The 16,403-nt window shown below is 58.9% G+C and overlaps 1 protein-coding gene across 3 annotated transcripts in view; it reads right to left on the bottom strand.

Annotated features, from left to right (window-relative positions):
• Window positions 1–2,511: 2,511 nt before the first annotated feature.
• The window catches only part of ZNF710 (zinc finger protein 710), a 54,033-nt gene continuing 40,141 nt past the window's right edge, over window positions 2,512–16,403 (bottom strand). For all 3 annotated transcript variants that reach the window (XM_084869124.1, XM_084869123.1, XM_084869125.1), the window contains exons 3-6: window positions 10,048–11,597; window positions 9,050–9,241; window positions 7,983–8,157; window positions 2,512–4,707 (exon numbers count right to left, since the gene is read on the bottom strand). In XM_084869124.1, coding sequence (XP_084725250.1) covers window positions 4,538–4,707; window positions 7,983–8,157; window positions 9,050–9,241; window positions 10,048–11,571 — 2,061 coding nt within the window. In that variant the 5' untranslated portion in view covers window positions 11,572–11,597 and the 3' untranslated portion in view covers window positions 2,512–4,537. The remainder of the gene's footprint in view (window positions 4,708–7,982; window positions 8,158–9,049; window positions 9,242–10,047; window positions 11,598–16,403) is intronic.

The following is a 16,403-nucleotide window of genomic DNA, read 5'->3' as shown; positions in this document are numbered from 1 at the left end:
CAGTTGGGGAGGATCTTGGTAGCTTTGAGATGGGCTGTAGCCACACACACACACACACACACACACGCACACGCACATGCACACACGCACACGAAACCCAACAGTTGGGGACCTTGGTAGCTTTGAGATGGGCTGTAGCCACACACACACACACACACACACACACACATACACACACACACACAAACAAAACCCAACAGTTGGGGAGGATCTTGGTAGCTTTGAGATGGGCTGTAGCCACACACACACACACACGCACACACACACATGCACACACACACGCACACACGAAACCCAACAGTTGGGGAGGATCTTGGTAGCTTTGAGATGGGCTATAGCCACACACACACACACACACACACACACACACACACTCTCACATGAAACCCAACAGTTGGGGAGGACCTTGGTAGCTTTGAGATGGGCTGTCGCCACACACACACACGTACACACACACACACACACACACTCACTCACACGCACACACACACTCACACGCTCACGCACACGCACGCACTGGCGCCCCCTTCTGTCCCAAGGACCATCTTCCTAGGTCATGGCCATGGGCTCCCGGGGCCATGGGAAGGCAGGCTGGCACACTCCCTCTGCCAGGCCGAGCTCCGGGGGGAAGCTGGGGGTTTCGGCCCGCGTGCCATCGGCAGCACAGGGCTGGCAGCCCCCCAGAATGCGCAGCCTGGAAGCCCGGCTCGGCCCGGTGAGCTGGCTTCTGTCCTGGGCCCGCTGGTGGGCGAGGGGGGAAAGCTGCTCTTGTCTGCAGGCGGTGGGGGTTCTGGGGCCCTGGTCTGCCTCCTCCCCCCTCCCGCCTCCCCCCTCCCCCGGCTTGGGCTTGGAGCAGCTCCCTGGGGGTGCCTGGCTCTGCCGGGGGTTCACTCTGGTGGGTGCTAAGGATGGTGTGGGTCTCCCCCGGTCCCCAGAGAGCCCTCCCCTGCTGGGTAGGGCTGCAAAGCTTTTTATAAAATATATTTTACTGATTTTTTACAGAGAGAAAGAGAGAGGGACAGAGAGTTAGAAACATCGATGAGAGAGAGTCATCGATCAGCTGCCTCTTGCACACCCCCTACTGGGGATGTGCCCGCAACCAAGGTACGTGCCCTTGACCGGAATCGAACCCGGGACTTTTCAGTCTGCAGGCTGACGCAGGGGGTTTCGGCAGGGCTGCAAAGTTTTTAAAAAATATATATATAGCCAAAAGCGGTTTGGCTCAGTGGATAGAGCGTCGGCCTGCGGACTGAAGGGGTCCGGGGTTCGATTCCGGTCAAGGGCATGGACCTTGGTTGCGGGCACATCCCCAGTAGCGGGTGTGCAGCAGGCAGCTGATCGATGATTCTCTCTCATCGATGTTTCTAACTCTCTGTCCCTCTCTCTTCCTTTCTGTAAAAAAAAAATCAATAAAATATATTTAAAAAAAAAAAAAAAACATCTCTCATTGATGTTTCTGTCTCTCCCTTTCCCTTCCTCCCTGAAATCAGTAAATATATATATATTTATATATTTATATAAATATATTTATATATATTTACTGAGAGAATATATATATATTTACTGATATATATATATATTTACTGATTTCAGGGAGGAAGGGAAAGGGAGAGACAGAAACATCAATGAGAGAGAACCATGCGTCGGCTGCCTCCCGCACGCCCCCGACTGGGGATGGGGCCCACAACCACCACAGGCATGTGCCCTGACCGGGAATCGAACCTTGACCTTCTGGTCTATAGGTCGAGGCTTAACCACTGAGCCACACCAGCTGGGCGGGCTGCAAAGCTCAGTTAGGAGTTCCTTGTGTGTGTGTGGGGGAAGGACCAGGTCCCCGAGAACCGCGGGAAGAACCACCCGCAGCCGCCTCGCTAAAGAATATCCATTTATTTATAATTATTGCTAAGTAAACTTCTCTCTTGAACAGGAACATAAAATGACACAGTAGGGCTCTGCACGAGTGGGATCTCTAAACAGTCGGTGTGTGTGTGTAATACACGTCAAAATAAGTTAGAGTGGGATGCATCCAGCAGTCTCCCCGTCCCCGAGGGGCCTCGCTCACACCTCCTTGGCAAAGGTGGGGGGCGAGAGGGGTGAGGACAGGAGCCTTGGCAGACCACCCCCCGCCCCCCCCAGCTCAGACGGCGCGTTGTGCTGTCCCCCCTTCGGTTAGCTTCGCCCGGGGCCGAGGCATGGGGCCGGGCGTTCAAGTATCGCGCTCGCAGAGGGCGGGAAGGAGAGCCTGGCCCTTCTCCCTTGGGTTTCCAAGGCCACTGCGCTGGCGAGGGAGGAGGGAAGGAGGGAGGGAGGAGGAAGTGGAGGAGGAGGAAAAGGTAAGGGGGAGGAGGGAGAGGGAGGAAGAGGGAGAAAAGGAAGAGGGAGGGAGGAAGAAGGAAGAAGGGAGGGAGGAGGAGGGAAAAGGGAGGGAGGAAGAAGGAAGAAGGGAGGGAGGAGGAAGTGGAGGAGGAGGAAAAGGTAGGGGGGAGGAGGGAGGGGGAGGAGCAGGGAGAAAAGGAAGAGGGAGGGAGGAAGAAGGAAGAAGGGAGGGAGGAGGAGGGAGAAGGGAGGGAGGGAGGAGGAAGTGGAGGAGGAGGAAAAGGTCGGGGGGAGGAGGGAGGGGGAGGAGCAGGGAGAAAAGGAAGAGGGAGGGAGGAAGAAGGAAGGAGGGAGGGAGGAAGAAGGAAAGATGAGGAAGAGGGAGGAGGAGGAGGAGGAAGAAGGGGAGGAGGAGGGAGAGATAAGGAGGGAGAAAGGAGGAAGGAGAGGAGGAGGAAGAGGGAGGGAGGAGGATGAGTGGGAGGAGGAGGAGGAGGAGGAGGAGGAGGAGGAGGAGAGGTACAGGGTTCTTTTTGGTACCAGGGGAGAAAGACGTCGTGGGAAGAGGTAGTTTTCAGGGACGATGCGTCTCAGCAGGAGAAAACGTCTCTACAGTGATGGGGTCACTGCCACCTGAGGGTCATCGTGGCGGGCGCCGGGGGGCGGGGGGTCTGGAGAGCCAGGCTTGGGGAGGGGCCTCGGGCGGCCTGACCCCAAGGCCCCCCCCCTTCACCTGGGCACAGGGGCTGCATTGCAAAGCGGTCCCCCAGCCCCAGCTGGCCCCCCACCTGGTTCCTGGGCTGACGTTGGTGGCTTCACCTCCTCTGGGCCTTGGGGACAGCCCTGCCCGCCCCTCCCTACAGAGGGCAGGGGTCTGGGTGCCCCGGTTCCTGAATGTGCCATTGCCCTGCCCGGGGCCTGCCGCCTCCGGTTCCAGGGGCGGGAGCCGGTGGGGGACAGGGCTGGGGATACAGAGCGAGTCACTGGCGAGGGGCTGGGTGGGGGTGGAGGGCCTGCCCCCGTGCCTCCTCCTGCCTCCCCCCCCCCCCCAGCCTCCCTGCCAGCAGCTGGGCCCCCAGGGCCGGAGCGCAGCCCCCCGGAGTCCCGCCAGGCCAGGCGGCTCTACGGATGGGGGCGCAGCGCCCTCACAGCACGCAAGAAAGCTCCGGTTGGGAAAAGGAAAACGGCCTCCGTCAGAAAGGTCATAAGCGTAAAATCAATTACTTTCCAAAGTCCCCCATTTGCTCAAAAAAAAAAAAAAAAAAAAAAAAAAAAAAAATCTCCTTTCTCTCTATATGGTCTTCATTTTCCTTTTTAAATGTGGCTGTTTCGGGGGGGCCCTGCAGACGGGGCTGTCCCGACCTCAGCAGGGACACGGTGACCCCTTAAATGAGACGAACGCTCCCGCCCCAGCCCAGGCAGCTCCTGGGGGGGGGGGTCTCCGGGACCCTCCACGGTGCCCGGCTCAGCTCACATCGGGGACCCCGATCCGGGGACACCGTGTGGAACCCCGGCTAAGACAGAACTGGGGGGCCCCACCCACCTGCGGGCGGTAAGAGGGGGCCTGCGGGGGGCGGGCTGGAGAAGGCGTTCGCTGCGGGGGGGGGGGAGGGGGGGCTGCACCCTGCTGTCCCGCCGGCTAGGATGGGGCCGCGCGTGCCCCTGGCTCCAGGGGGAGCCCGGGAGGCACCGGGAGGTAGAAGGCGGGGCCCTGCCTGGCTGTCCGGGGGTCAGGGTGGGGAAGACCACTCTGGGCCTGGGCTGGTCCCAGCCCCGGGGGCTCATGGGTAAGGGGCTGGTCCCAGCCCCGGGGGCTCATGGGTAAGGGGTGGGCAGTGCTGGCCAGCCGGGAGCCCCAACATCCCTAAGAGGCAGGCAGGGAGGGGACTAAGTCTCCACGATCCTTTTTTCCAGTGTCGGGACCCCCTGAGGAGCCATCGGCTTGGCCCTGCGGGACACCGCGGGCCTGGGGACACCTGAGAACCCGTGCCCTGGTGGCCTGTCCCTGTCCCCGACCCTCCCAGGGCAGCAGGCAGGCCCAGGAGCCGCAGACCAGGGTCCCTGTCGCCCTCCCTTTCCCGCAGGGCCTGGGGCCTGGGGCCCGGGCCCGGTTCCCAGCCGAGGCCAGTGGTTCAGTCCATTTGGTCTGCGAGTCCCTAGCGGTGACTCCTGGGGGTCTCGCCCCCACGCCCGGGCCCCCCTCACCCGGTTCCGGGGGCCGCTAGAGCACGTTGTAGTAGGCCATCTCCTTCATGGCCTGCTCGGCGAGCACGCTGGCCTCGGCGCCGCCGTCCACGCCCGCGTACGCGTACGCGCTCTCCTCAAAGTCCTCCATCTCCTGCGGGCCGTCCAGCTCCGAGGGGTCGGCGCCCGCCAGCTCCATCATGGGGTCTGCAAGACAGGGGCACAGTCAGCCCCCGAGGCCGCCTCTGGGACCTGCGGCCCACAGAGGAAGCGCATGCGGTCGGCAAACTCATTCGGCCACAGAGCCAAACCTCCACAGGACAACCAACGCCTGACATGTCTTTGGAGAGCCACGTGTTTTAGATTTTTAAGCTTCTTCTAACGCCACTTCTTCAACATAGACTAGCCCAGCCGAAGCCGGTGTGGCTCAGTGGATAGAGCGTCGGCCTGCGGGACTGAAAGGTCCCGGGTTCGATTCCGGTCAAGGGCGCGTGCCTTGGCTGCAGGCACATCCCCAGTAGGGGGTGTGCAAGAGGCAGCTGATCGGTGATTCTCTCTCATCGATGTTTCTAACTCTCTATCCCTCACCCTTCCTCTCTGTAACAAAAATCAATAAAATAAAACTTAAAAAATAATAAAAAATAAATAAAATTTTAACTAAAAAAAGGAAAAAAAAGAAAAAGACTGTTAAACTTTTTTTTTAACACCACTTCTTCAAAACAGACTGGCCCAGGCCCTGGCATTCTGTGGAAGAGCCACACTCCGGGGGGGGCCAAAGAGCCGCAGGTGGCTCGCGAGCCACAGTTTGCCGACCACGGGCGTTTCCAAAGGAAGAACTTCCCAGGCGGGGTTCCCACAGGATCCACGGCTGCCCCAGCCTTGCCCCTCGGGGAGGCCCCAGGGGCTGGTGGCTACTCTGCTGGATCATCAGATCGGAGCCTGTGGGGGGGGAGGCGGGAGGAGAGCAGGGGCCAGGCCTGGCCTTGGCCTCTTGGTCCTGCCTCTCCCGTCTCTCCTAAGCCACTAAGCTTATTTCCTTTCTGCCATGTTTCCCATCCGTCCCCTTGGCTGCCCTGTGTCCCGTCTCAGCATCACCGCTCACTTCACTGCACACACATCGGAGCGCGAGTGCTCACAGCGACCCCAGTGAGGAGGCCAGAGGGCAGGTCAGAGGGGTGCGTCAGCTTTTAAGGGGACCCAGCAAGGCTGCTGATTTCACCCCCTGGCTGGGGGAGGGAAGGAGGAGGGACCCCATTTCCTCTTGACTTCCTGTAGCATGGATGCTTCTTTTTATTTTATTTTATTTTTTTAAAAAAATTTTATTGATTTGAGAGGGAGAGAAACATCGATGTGCTGCTTCCACTTATTCACGGGTTACTTCTTACATGTGCCCTGACTATGGGGTTTGAACCCGCCACCTTGGGGTCGGGGAGGGTGCTCTCACCAGCTGAGCTGCCCAGGCCAGGGGGCCAGCGTTTGTGCCTGAAGCCAGCTCTGCCCAGTGGTCTCCCCGGGCCAAGCACACACCCAGGAGAGGTTAACCCGGAGGAGGAGGCAGGCACACTAAGAGGCCTCCAGCTGAAATCTCCTTCTAATGCTCTTACTGTCGGAACAAGAACCAGACACGCCGAAGCCGGTGTGGCTCAGTGGATAGAGCATCGGCCTGCGGACCGAAAGGTCCCAGGTTCCAATCCGGTCAGGGGCATGTACCTTGGTTGCGGGCACATCCCCGGTAGGGGGTGCGCAGAAGGCAACTGATTGATGTTTCTCACTCATTGATGTTTCTAGTTCTCTATCCCTCTCCCTTCCTCTCTGTGAAAAATCAATAAAATATATATTTAAAAAAAAAAAAAAAAAAGGGAGTCATGGAGGTGGGGAGGGGGGCGCAGAGAGAAAGGGGGAAGCCCGGGGTATGATCTGGGGACCCTGGGAGGGTGGCCCCCAGGGCTGGGGCTAAGCCTCAGTGTGCTTTCTGCCCCTGCCCACCTCGGACATGGAAGTGTTTTGGGGAGACGTGGATCCCAGATCGGGGTACCCTGATAAGTCTAACCCCAGCCCCACCAACATTTGGGGCCGTCACTGATTGTTGGGGGGCCCGTCCTGTGCACTGTAGGGTGTTCAGCGGCAGCTCCCGCCTCTGTCAGCCCCATGCCAGAAGCATCACCCCAGTTGTGACAACCAAACCCGGGCCAGACATTCCTCGGGGGCTATCTCCCCGCTCTGCTGAGAACCTCAGGTCTAAGGGCAAACTCCACCCACCCGTTCCCCAAGAAGTGGCTCAGGACGAAGCCTGGGCCCCCCCCCCCCCCTGCCCCCGCTGGCCTGTGAATTCTTAGAACGTTCTTGTTGGCTTCACAGAGCAAAGGCGAGCAGGCTCTCCCTCTCCCGCTGGGAGGGAACGAGAAAGCACACTTCCCGGGGGGACCATCACCCTTTTCGCCTTGGCTGCTGGGAAGCTCACAGCTCCCTTCTGCATGCCCGCCAGGCTTCCCATGGTGCACCTGGCTGTCCCTTCTCTCTCTCCAGCTGCCACTTTCCCATTTGAGAATCCCTTCCCCGCCCCTTTACTTTCCGTCATCTCTCAGTCATGAGATTAAAGTATCGTTCCTGCCGAAACCGGTGTGGCTCAGTGGATAGAGCGTCGGCCTGCGGGACTGAAAGGTCCCGGGTTCGATTCCGGTCAAGGGCATGTACCTTGGTTGCGGGCACATCCCCAGTAGGGGTGGTGCAAGAGGCAGCTGATGGATGATTCTCTCTCATTTATGTTTCTGGCTCTCTAGCCTTCTCTCTTCCACTCTGTGAAAAATTAATAAAATATGTATTTTTTAAAAATAAATAAATAGCCGAAACTGGTTTGGCTCAGTGGTAGAGCGTTGGTCTGCGGACTGAAAGGTCCCAGGTTCGATTCCGGTCAAGGGCATGTACATTGGTTGCGGGCACATCCCTGGTGGGGGGTGTGCAAGAGGCAGCTGGTGGATGTTTCTCTCTCATCGACGTTTCTAGCTCTCTATCTCACTCCCTTCCTCTCTGTGAAAAATTAATAAAATATATATTTTTTAAAATAAATAAAATAAAATAAATAAATAAATAAAGTATCGTTCCTGCGTGTGGTGATCTGACACGAGTTACCTAACGCCTCCGTCCTCGAGTTCCCACATCTGTAACACCTCGCCTTCGGGGTCACGTGCGTTAATAAAGGCCTGGCACACAGGTAGCACTCAGTCAACGGCGTTCTCTTTATTATATCGGTTTTTTTGTTTTTTTTTACGTGAGCCCGCTCAGCTCCTTGGAAGCATACATGAACATCCCGTCGTCGCCACGCGGGCCCTCCGGCGGGCCCCCTCTCCAGACCTGGGCCCACCCCAGCGAGGTCTCAGGCCTGGCCAGCCTCCCCCCGCCGCCTCCCCTCACGGGACAGGGGGCTCCAGCGTGTGCCGGGAGGGGACCGCTCCTGGCCCGTCCGCTGCGCGTGGCCCACCCACCTTGGCTGTCCAGGCCGATGTCCATGACGCCGTGCTTGACCTTCATGTGCCGGCTCAGGTTGCCCTTGAGGTTGAACTTGCTGGAGCAGTAGGGGCACTTGAAGGGCTTGCTGCCCGCGTGCAGGTGCATGTGGCCGAGCAGGTTGTACATGCGGTTGAAGGACTTCCCGCACACCTGGAACACAGCAGGGGGCACGGTCAGCCCACGGGGGATCCGCCCTCCAGAAGCCCCGCCCCACCCCAGGAGCCCCGCCCCATCTCTCCAGAAGCCACGCCCTCCCTCCAGGAGCCACGCCCCTTCGCCCAGAGGCCACGCCCCACCTCCAGAGGCCATGCCCATTCCCTACAGGAGCCACACCCATCTATCCAGAAAGCCACGCCCCACTCTATAAGCCACGCCCCCATCCTCCAGAAGCCACGCCCCGCCCACCTCTGTGGCCAGGCTGCAGTCCCACCCACTGCGGCCAGTCCTGGTTTTTCATTCTTTCCTATGTGACCTCAGAGGCCTGAGAGACAGAGACCTAAGCCACCTCGCACCTCACTGTTCCTGAGCTGGGACAATGGTGTGGCTCAGTGGATAGAGCGTTCGAGCTGCGGACTGAAAGGTCCCAGGTTCGATTCCCGTCAAGGGCATGTACCTTGGTTTCGGGCACATGTACCCCATAGGGGGTGTGCAGGAGGCAGCTGGTCGACGTTTCTCTCTCATTGATGTTTCTAGTTCTCTATCCCTCTCCCTTCCTCTCTGTGAAAAATCAATATATTTAAAAAAAAATTAAAATGTATTTTAAAAAAAAGACAATTTCTCTTAACATCGAAAGTTCGGATCTCCTACTGCACCAAATCTCTCTCCCTGTAGCTGCACCTTGACTTTCACACACCCCCCCCCCCCCAACTTCAGCAGCTTGTAAGATCTGAACCGCACCCCCCCATTCCATCTCCCCGAAGCCCGGGCAGTTGCACCCAACCAGCGCCAACTGTATGCATTGCATACAGATGTGCCCGCCAGTCCTGCTGATTCGGGGCCGCCCAGGGATCAGGCCCCGCCCCGGGGCCCGCTGGCCGGGTACCTTGCACTTGAACGGCTTCACGGGCGAGTGCACAATCATGTGGGTCTTGAGGGTCTGCTTCTGCACGAAGGTCTTGAAGCAGATGTGGCACTGGTAGGGCCGGACGCTCGTGTGGATCAGCATGTGCCGCTTCATGTTCGCCTGCAGCGTGAACTCCCGGCCGCACACCTCGCACTTGAACTCCTTCACGCCCTGGGGGGTGGGGGTGGGGCAGTGGTTAGGGCCACACGATGGGCACAGCCTCTGTGTGGACTAGAGAGGGTCGGAGCGCCTGTCTGTACAGCTTCTGGGAAATGACTCCCTGGGGGGGGGGGGGTTCCAAACAGACACGGGCAGGGCCGCTGCCTCCAGGAAGCCCTACAGGGTTAACTGGGCAGAGACCGGCTGAGCCGTATTATTATTATTTATTAGTCCTCCCCCGAGAATTTCTTTAAACATATTTTTATTGATTTCAGAATATGTTTTTATTGATTTCAGAGAGGGAGGGAGGGGGAGCTAGAGAGAAACATCAGTGGTGAGAGAGAAAATCATGGATCGGCTGCCTTCCCGCACGCCCCACACTGGGGATCCAGCCCGAAACCTCTCCGAAATCAATAAAAATAAATATGTAAGAACTTCATCTGTGCCAAAACCGGTTTGGCTCAGTGGATAGAGCATCGGCCTGCGGTCTGAAAGGTCCCGGGTTGGATTCCGGTGAAGGGCATGTACCTTGGTTGCGGGCACATCCCCAGTAGGGGGTGTGCAAGAGGCAGCTGATCGATGATTCTCTCTCATTGATGTTTCTAACTCTCTATCCCTCTCTCTTCCTCTCTGTAGAAAATCAATAAAATATGTTATAAAAAAATAAATAAATAAGAACCGTTCCTCTATGAACCGCCTCTAGGAGGACCTTCGGGAAGCCCGGGGTTGTAGGACCGGCGAGGGCGGAGCCAGGGGGAGGCGGAGGGAGACCCGGGAGGCGGAGGGAGACCGGGCCGGCGAGAGGACAGCGCACGTACCTTGTGCGTGAGCGAGTGCTGCTTGAGGTGGTGCACCTGGCTGAACTCCATGCCGCACTCGGTGCACACGAAGGGCCGCACGTTCTGGTGCTTGAGCATGTGGTTGTGCAGCTGGCTGCGGTAGTGAAAGGCCCTGTCGCACTCGAGGCACTGGTAGAGGGTGGGGCCCTGGTGGGAGGCCAGGTGGCGCTTGAGCTGCGCCAGCGTGGAGAAGTCCAGGCCGCACTCCACGCACACGTGGCAGCGGCCGCTCTCGTGCTTGCCCTCGTGGGCCCGGAGCTCGCTGGGGTAGGCGAAGCCGCGGCCGCAGAAGCGGCAGCTGTAGGGCTTCACCTCAGAGTGCAGCAGCATGTGGCGCTTGAGGTGGCTGGTCTGCGTGAAGGCCTTGTGGCACACCTGGCACTTGTGGGGCCGCGTGCCCTGGTGCGTGAGCAGGTGCGTCTGCAGGTGGCTGGGCTGCTTGAAGAGCTTGCCGCAGTGCGGGCACGCGTGCGGCTTGATGCCGTTGTGGCCCAGGATGTGCGTGACCAGGTTGTACTTGGACGTGTAGGACTTGTCGCACATGCGGCACTGCCAGCGCTTCTGCCGGTCGCCCGCCTCCACCAGGTACGAGTCGTCGATCTGCACGTTGATGTCCAGCCGGTCGAGCTGGGCCTTCTTGTGCCGATCGGCGGTCGAGCCGGCGGCCGCCTCCAGCTCGCCGGCCTCCTGCCACACGAAGCCCCCCTCCTCGGGCTTCAGGGGCTCCGGGGACCCCACGGTGGCGGCGGAGGCGGGGGGCGCCTCGGGGTCGCCCAGCGAGGCCAGGTGCGGCGGAGGCGGCGGCGGCGGCTCAAAGCCACACTCGGAGGTCAAGGTCAAGGGCAAGACGTCGGGCTCCGGATACCCGACATCCCGGGGGGGATCGGGGAAGTGGGGAGCGTAGGGGGCCAGGTCCAGCTCTGGCCGCGGGGCTGGGGCGCGGGGCAGGGGCCGCAGCGGCCGGGGCTTGCGGCTGAAGGCGCTCAGGTCGATCATCTTGACGGCGCTGCTCTGCACCAGGGCCTCGCAGCCGCCGGCCACGTCAGTGGGGACCTCAGCGGGGCCTGCGTCCTTGTCATTGCAGCCGCCGGACACAGACACCTCGTAGACTTCCTCCTCCTCCTCCTCTTCTTCCTCCACCTTCTCAAACTTGACCTTGGGCACCAGGCGCACCGGTGGCCGCGTCTTCCGCCGCGTGTGCTTCTCGAAGGCCGCCTCCACCTCCAGCACCTCCTCCTCCGCCGCCGGCTCCTCCAGGCCGCGTCCGTGGCAGGCGAGCTGGTAGACGTCGGGGTCCGGGGGGCCCGGCTCCCCCAGGGAAGAGGCCGCGGGCGCCGCCGCCGATGACAGCTCCGGGGGGCCCAGGTCCGGGTAGAAGGCGTCGGCGCTGATGGTGGCGCCGAAGAGCTCGTTCTCGGAGACCAGGCCCAGCACGGCGGCCTGCGCCAGCGACAGCACCACCACCGCGTCCGTCTGGGTCCCCGAGTCCATGAAGCCCTCCATGCCTGGGCGGGGCTAGGAGGGCATCGCTGTGGGGGCGAGGGGAGAAGGGGGCGTTAGTGCTGCAGGCTCAGAAGACAGACAGACAGACAGACAGACGGCAAGGGGCGGGGTAACTCCGGGTGCGTCGGCCTCTGACCTCTTTTTTCATTTTAATTTTTTAAATTTTATTGATTACGGCCGAAACCGTTTTTGGCTCAGTGGATAGAGCGTCGGTCTCCAGACTGAAAGGTCCTGGGTTCGATTCCCGTCAAGGGCATGTACATTGGTTGCGGGCACATCCCCTGGAGGGGGTGTGCAGGAGGCAGCTGGTCGATGTTTCTAGCTCTCTATCCCTCTTCCTTCCTCTCTGTGGAAAATCAATAAAATATATATTTTTAAAAATAATTTTATTGATTATGGTATCACATAATTGTCCTCATCCCCCCATTCCCATCCCAAACCCCTCATCACGCATGCCCGCAACCCCCTGTTGCCCATGGCCGCTGGCAAGACCCATAGGCATGCACACAAGTCCTTTGGTTGATCTCTCCCCCTTGTCCCCACCCTCCCCTACTCAGACCTCTTTTTCACTCCTGCCTTGGAAACAGGACAGTATCCGCCCATCTGGGTAAGCCCCGCCCCCTGGCTGGCCTGTCTTCCCATCTGTGAAATAGGCAGGTTGGGTGTCCCCAGCGATTTTCCAAAAAACGATGCTTTGCAGGCCCTGCAGGAAGCACACTCAAAACTCGCAGAAACTAGAGATTCTTCTATTTTTCAATATTTATTAAATATATTTTATTGATTTTTTACAGAGAGGAAGAGAGAGGGTTAGAGAGTTAAAAACATCGATGAGAGAGAATCATCCATCAGCTGCCTCTTGCACAACCCCTACTGGGGATGTGCCCGCAACCAAGGTACATGCCCTTGACTGGAATTGAACCCGGGACCCTTCAGACCGCAGGCCGACACTCTATCCACTGAGCCAAACCGGTTTCGGCTCTTCTGTTTTTTAATATATTTTTTTTAATTTTTTACAGAGAGAAAGGGAGAGAGATAGAGAGCTAGAAACATCGATGAGAGAGAAACATTGACCAGCTGCCTACTGCACACCCCCCACCAGGGATGTGCCTGCAACCAACGCACATGCCCTTGACCGGAATCGAACCTGGGACCCCTCAGTCCGCAGACCGACGCTCTATCCACTGAGCCACACCAGTTTCGGCGGGCCCCATCCTTTGCATGTGGTCGGGGGGCCTCCCCCCTCTTGGTGCCTTTCTCCCCAACCTGCTGAGCCCCTGGCCCCTCCTGCCAGCCTCCCAGGCTTCTATCCAATCCCACCTGCTCCTGGGTTTCCCCGCCCTGCCCGCCAGGCCAGTGCCCTCTGCCAGCCTCTCCAGTGGCGGGCACGCAGTGCCCAGATGGGGGAGGGCCTCTTTGGAGCCCTGAGCTGGATCCTCATGAATTAACCCCCCACAGCCTGGCACAGGGGAGGCAGGCCATGGGACGGAGAGAGACAATCCCGGGGCGGCTGGTGCCCGCCTCGCCCGCTCCCCGCCCAGGGCCGCGGTCAGGGGGTTGGCACCGGGCCCATCAGAGGCCCTTCCTCAGGAAACCGGCTCCGGCCGGGTGTCTCCCTCCCCCAATAGGCCAGCCGAGCCTCCCCTTCCTGAATTCAGCGGCTAAAAATAAAACGCCCCAGACGGGAACAAGCCTCCTTGAAATGGACACTTACAGACGAGCCTATTAGGGGTGAAGTGGGGCTCTCCTGTGGAAGGGGGGGCCCGAGGGGGCAAAGCTCGGGCTCGGGGCGCAGGGTGCAACCCCCAGCCCCCGTTGGAAAGTCGGGGAGCACGGCCTCAAGTCTAAGCTGCCACTTACAAGTGCCTGAGCAATGTCGTTTCAAAGTCACATCCGTGCCTGTCTCCCCATCTAAAAATGGGGATGAAAATCCTACCCAGGCTGAAACCGGTTTGGCTCAGTGGGTAGAGCGTCGGTCTGCAGGCTGAAGGGTCCCGAGTTCGATTCCGGTCAAGGGCATGTACCTTGGTTGTGGGCACATCCCCAGTAGGGGGTGTGCAAGAGGCAGCTGATCGATGATTCTCTCTCATCGATGTTTCTAACTCTCTAACCCTCTCTCTTCCTCTCTGTAAAATTTCAATAAAATATATTTTTAAAAAGAGAGAGAGAGAGAGAAGAAAATCCTACCCAGGAAGGGCTGTCCTCAGCTCTTGGCAAAGCCCTAAGCGGATATAAAGAATCCCTCTTGCCTGGCCTGTATGGCTCAGTGGTTGAGCGTCGACCTATGAACCAGGAGGTTCGATTCCTGGTCAGGGCACATGCCCTGGTTGCGGGCTCCATCCCCCATAGGGGGCGTGCAGGAGGCAGCCGATCAATGATTCTCTCTCATCATTGATGTTTCTCTCTCTCACTCTCCCTCTCCGAAACCAATAAAAACATTTAAGAAAAACTAACAACTATCACTCTTACTGTCTGCCTTTGGATGGAGCCTTTACTTTTTTTCTTTTTTTATCAGTCCTCACCTGAGGATATTTTTCCACTGATTTTTAGGGAGAGTGGGGGAGAGAGAGGAGACAGAGAGAAAGATCGATGTGAGAGAAAGACATCGATTGGATGCCTCCTACACAAATCCCAACTACGGCCCAGGCCAGGGAGGAGCCTGCAACGGAGGCCCATGCCCTTGACCGGAATCAAACCCGGGACCCTTTGGTCCGCAGGCCGACGCTCTATCCACTGAGCCACACCGGCCAGGGCTGGAAGGAGCCTTTTCTGATGAAGAGCACAGAGCTGAGAAGACCACTTCTCCACTCTGGAGCCACGAGTCCAGCAAAGGTTTGGGGGACTCTTCAGACAACCCCCAGAACAGAGAACCCACTGGTCTATTCGTGCAACAAATACTATTTGCTAAGTCCCTGCTCCTGGAGCTGCAGGCGGTGAGGCTGGGGAGGGAGAGAGGGAACGGGGTGTCCTTCCCGAGTCCACAGGGGAGACCCTGTGCCACCACAGCCCCTCTGACCCGGCCCCAGCTGCACCTGGACGGCACTCAGCTACCCAAGCCTTCGTGTCTGCTGTGGGTCTGGCAGACCAGAGCTCAGCATTTTTTCTAGACTTCCCCAACGGCAAGGCCGGAAGGAGGGGAAGAGGGGGAAGGGGGACGGGAAGGGAGGAACTGACCCTCCACAGCAGATCCCCTGCTGGGGACTCGGCCCTGAGATCTGAGTTCGAATCCGGACTCTGCCCTTTTGTAGCCCGGGCATGCCACTGCATCTCCAGCCTCCGTTTCCTCATCTCCATGGACCGGGGTCTCTGTTCTGTCTCTAAGGATGGAGGTGTCCATTCCCTCTCAATGGATGGAGGTCCCTATTCTTTTTTTTTTTTAATATATATTTTATTGATTTTTTTACAGAGAGGAAGAGAGAGGGATAGAGAGCTAGAAACATCGATGAGAGAGAAACATCCATCAGCTGCCTCCTGCACACGCCTCCACTGGGGATGTGCCCGCAACCGAGGTACATGCCCTTGACCGGAATCGAACCGGGGACCCTTCAGTCCGCAGGCCGACGCTCCATCCACTGAGCCACACCGGTTTCGGCTGGAGGTCCCTATTCTGTCTCTATGGACCAAGGTCCCTCTTCCGTCTCCATGGACTAAAAAGTTCCTATTCTGTCTCTACGAGACGCCTGACTTCTGGGCAAAATGAGGAAATCAGGGTAAAAATCAGCCCCTTTCCCTGAACTTCCCTCCCGGGCCCTCTCCCGGCAGCCACCTCAAGGCAACGGGAGCAGAGAAACCGTTGACGTTACTCTTTCAGCCGACACGCCCGTGAGAAAGCCAGCCAGCACCTGCCTGTGCACCTGGGACCCACGTCTGGGACTGACCCTCCAGGGAGGGTAGCAGTGTACTTTGCTGTCCCTGTTAGGGACCTTCTAAGAATGAGAGGGGTCCCTCCTAACAAGGACCCCAGGCACAAGCTGAGCCACCCCCCAAACCCTCCCCTCCAGCCCTGACAACCAGGTATCCCCTGGTTGCTATAGTAACGGGCAGGTGGCGGTGATTTGGGGGCTGAGGAGCTTGAACCTGGGTCTAAGGGGATCTGCCCAAGGCCCCGCTCTTGAGGGATTCGTGCCCAAGTCCGTGAAGGGGGGAGAGGGAGACCCAGGTGCAGAAGAACTAGCTCTGCATTCCCGAGGGTCCACCCAGGTGAGCCATCCTGCATAATAAAAGGCTAATATGCAAATGGGCCCGTCGGGAATTCCGCTGACCGGGAGTTCGACCGCTCGCTATGAGGTGCCCTGACCACCGGGGGGTGGGGTTGGGGTGGGGCAGAACAAAGGCAGGCCCCATACAGCCCCGATCGCCGGCCAGGCCTAGGGACCCGACCCGTGCACGAATTGCATGCACCGATGCCTCCAGTTGAATCGTGGGGATGAGGGTGGGGTGCCCCTATGTCGCAGCCCGGGGACCAGAGGTCTGTGAATGCTCCCCAGGGGGCCCTGTCCCTGTGGGCGGAGCGGGCTCTGCAAGGGCTGGGCCCCATCGCTGTGCAACCTGCGAGGTCAGGGCCCCCGGCCTCTGCCCCGGGGCCCCCAGGTGCCGCCCTGCCCCCTGCAGGTGGGGAGAAGCCAGCGGGCCCACCCGCATGCACATCCATGCTGCCCTGCTCCCTGGTGCAGCCGGCAGGCTGTGCGTGCGTGTGTGCATGCATGCGTGCGTGCGTGCGTGTGTGTGTGTGTGTGTGTGTGTGTGTGCATGCATGTAGGAAGGGCTCTGTTTGTTGAGACAGAGGCCGGGAGAAAGAAGGCCGGGGGAATCTAATTTGCCTGCATCCCGCATGC

Source organism: Pipistrellus hanaki (genome assembly GCF_964339955.1).
Source record: "Pipistrellus hanaki genome assembly, chromosome: 21".
NCBI classification, from domain to species: domain Eukaryota; kingdom Metazoa; phylum Chordata; class Mammalia; order Chiroptera; family Vespertilionidae; genus Pipistrellus; species Pipistrellus hanaki.
This window is presented reverse-complemented; position numbering and strand designations above follow the sequence as displayed.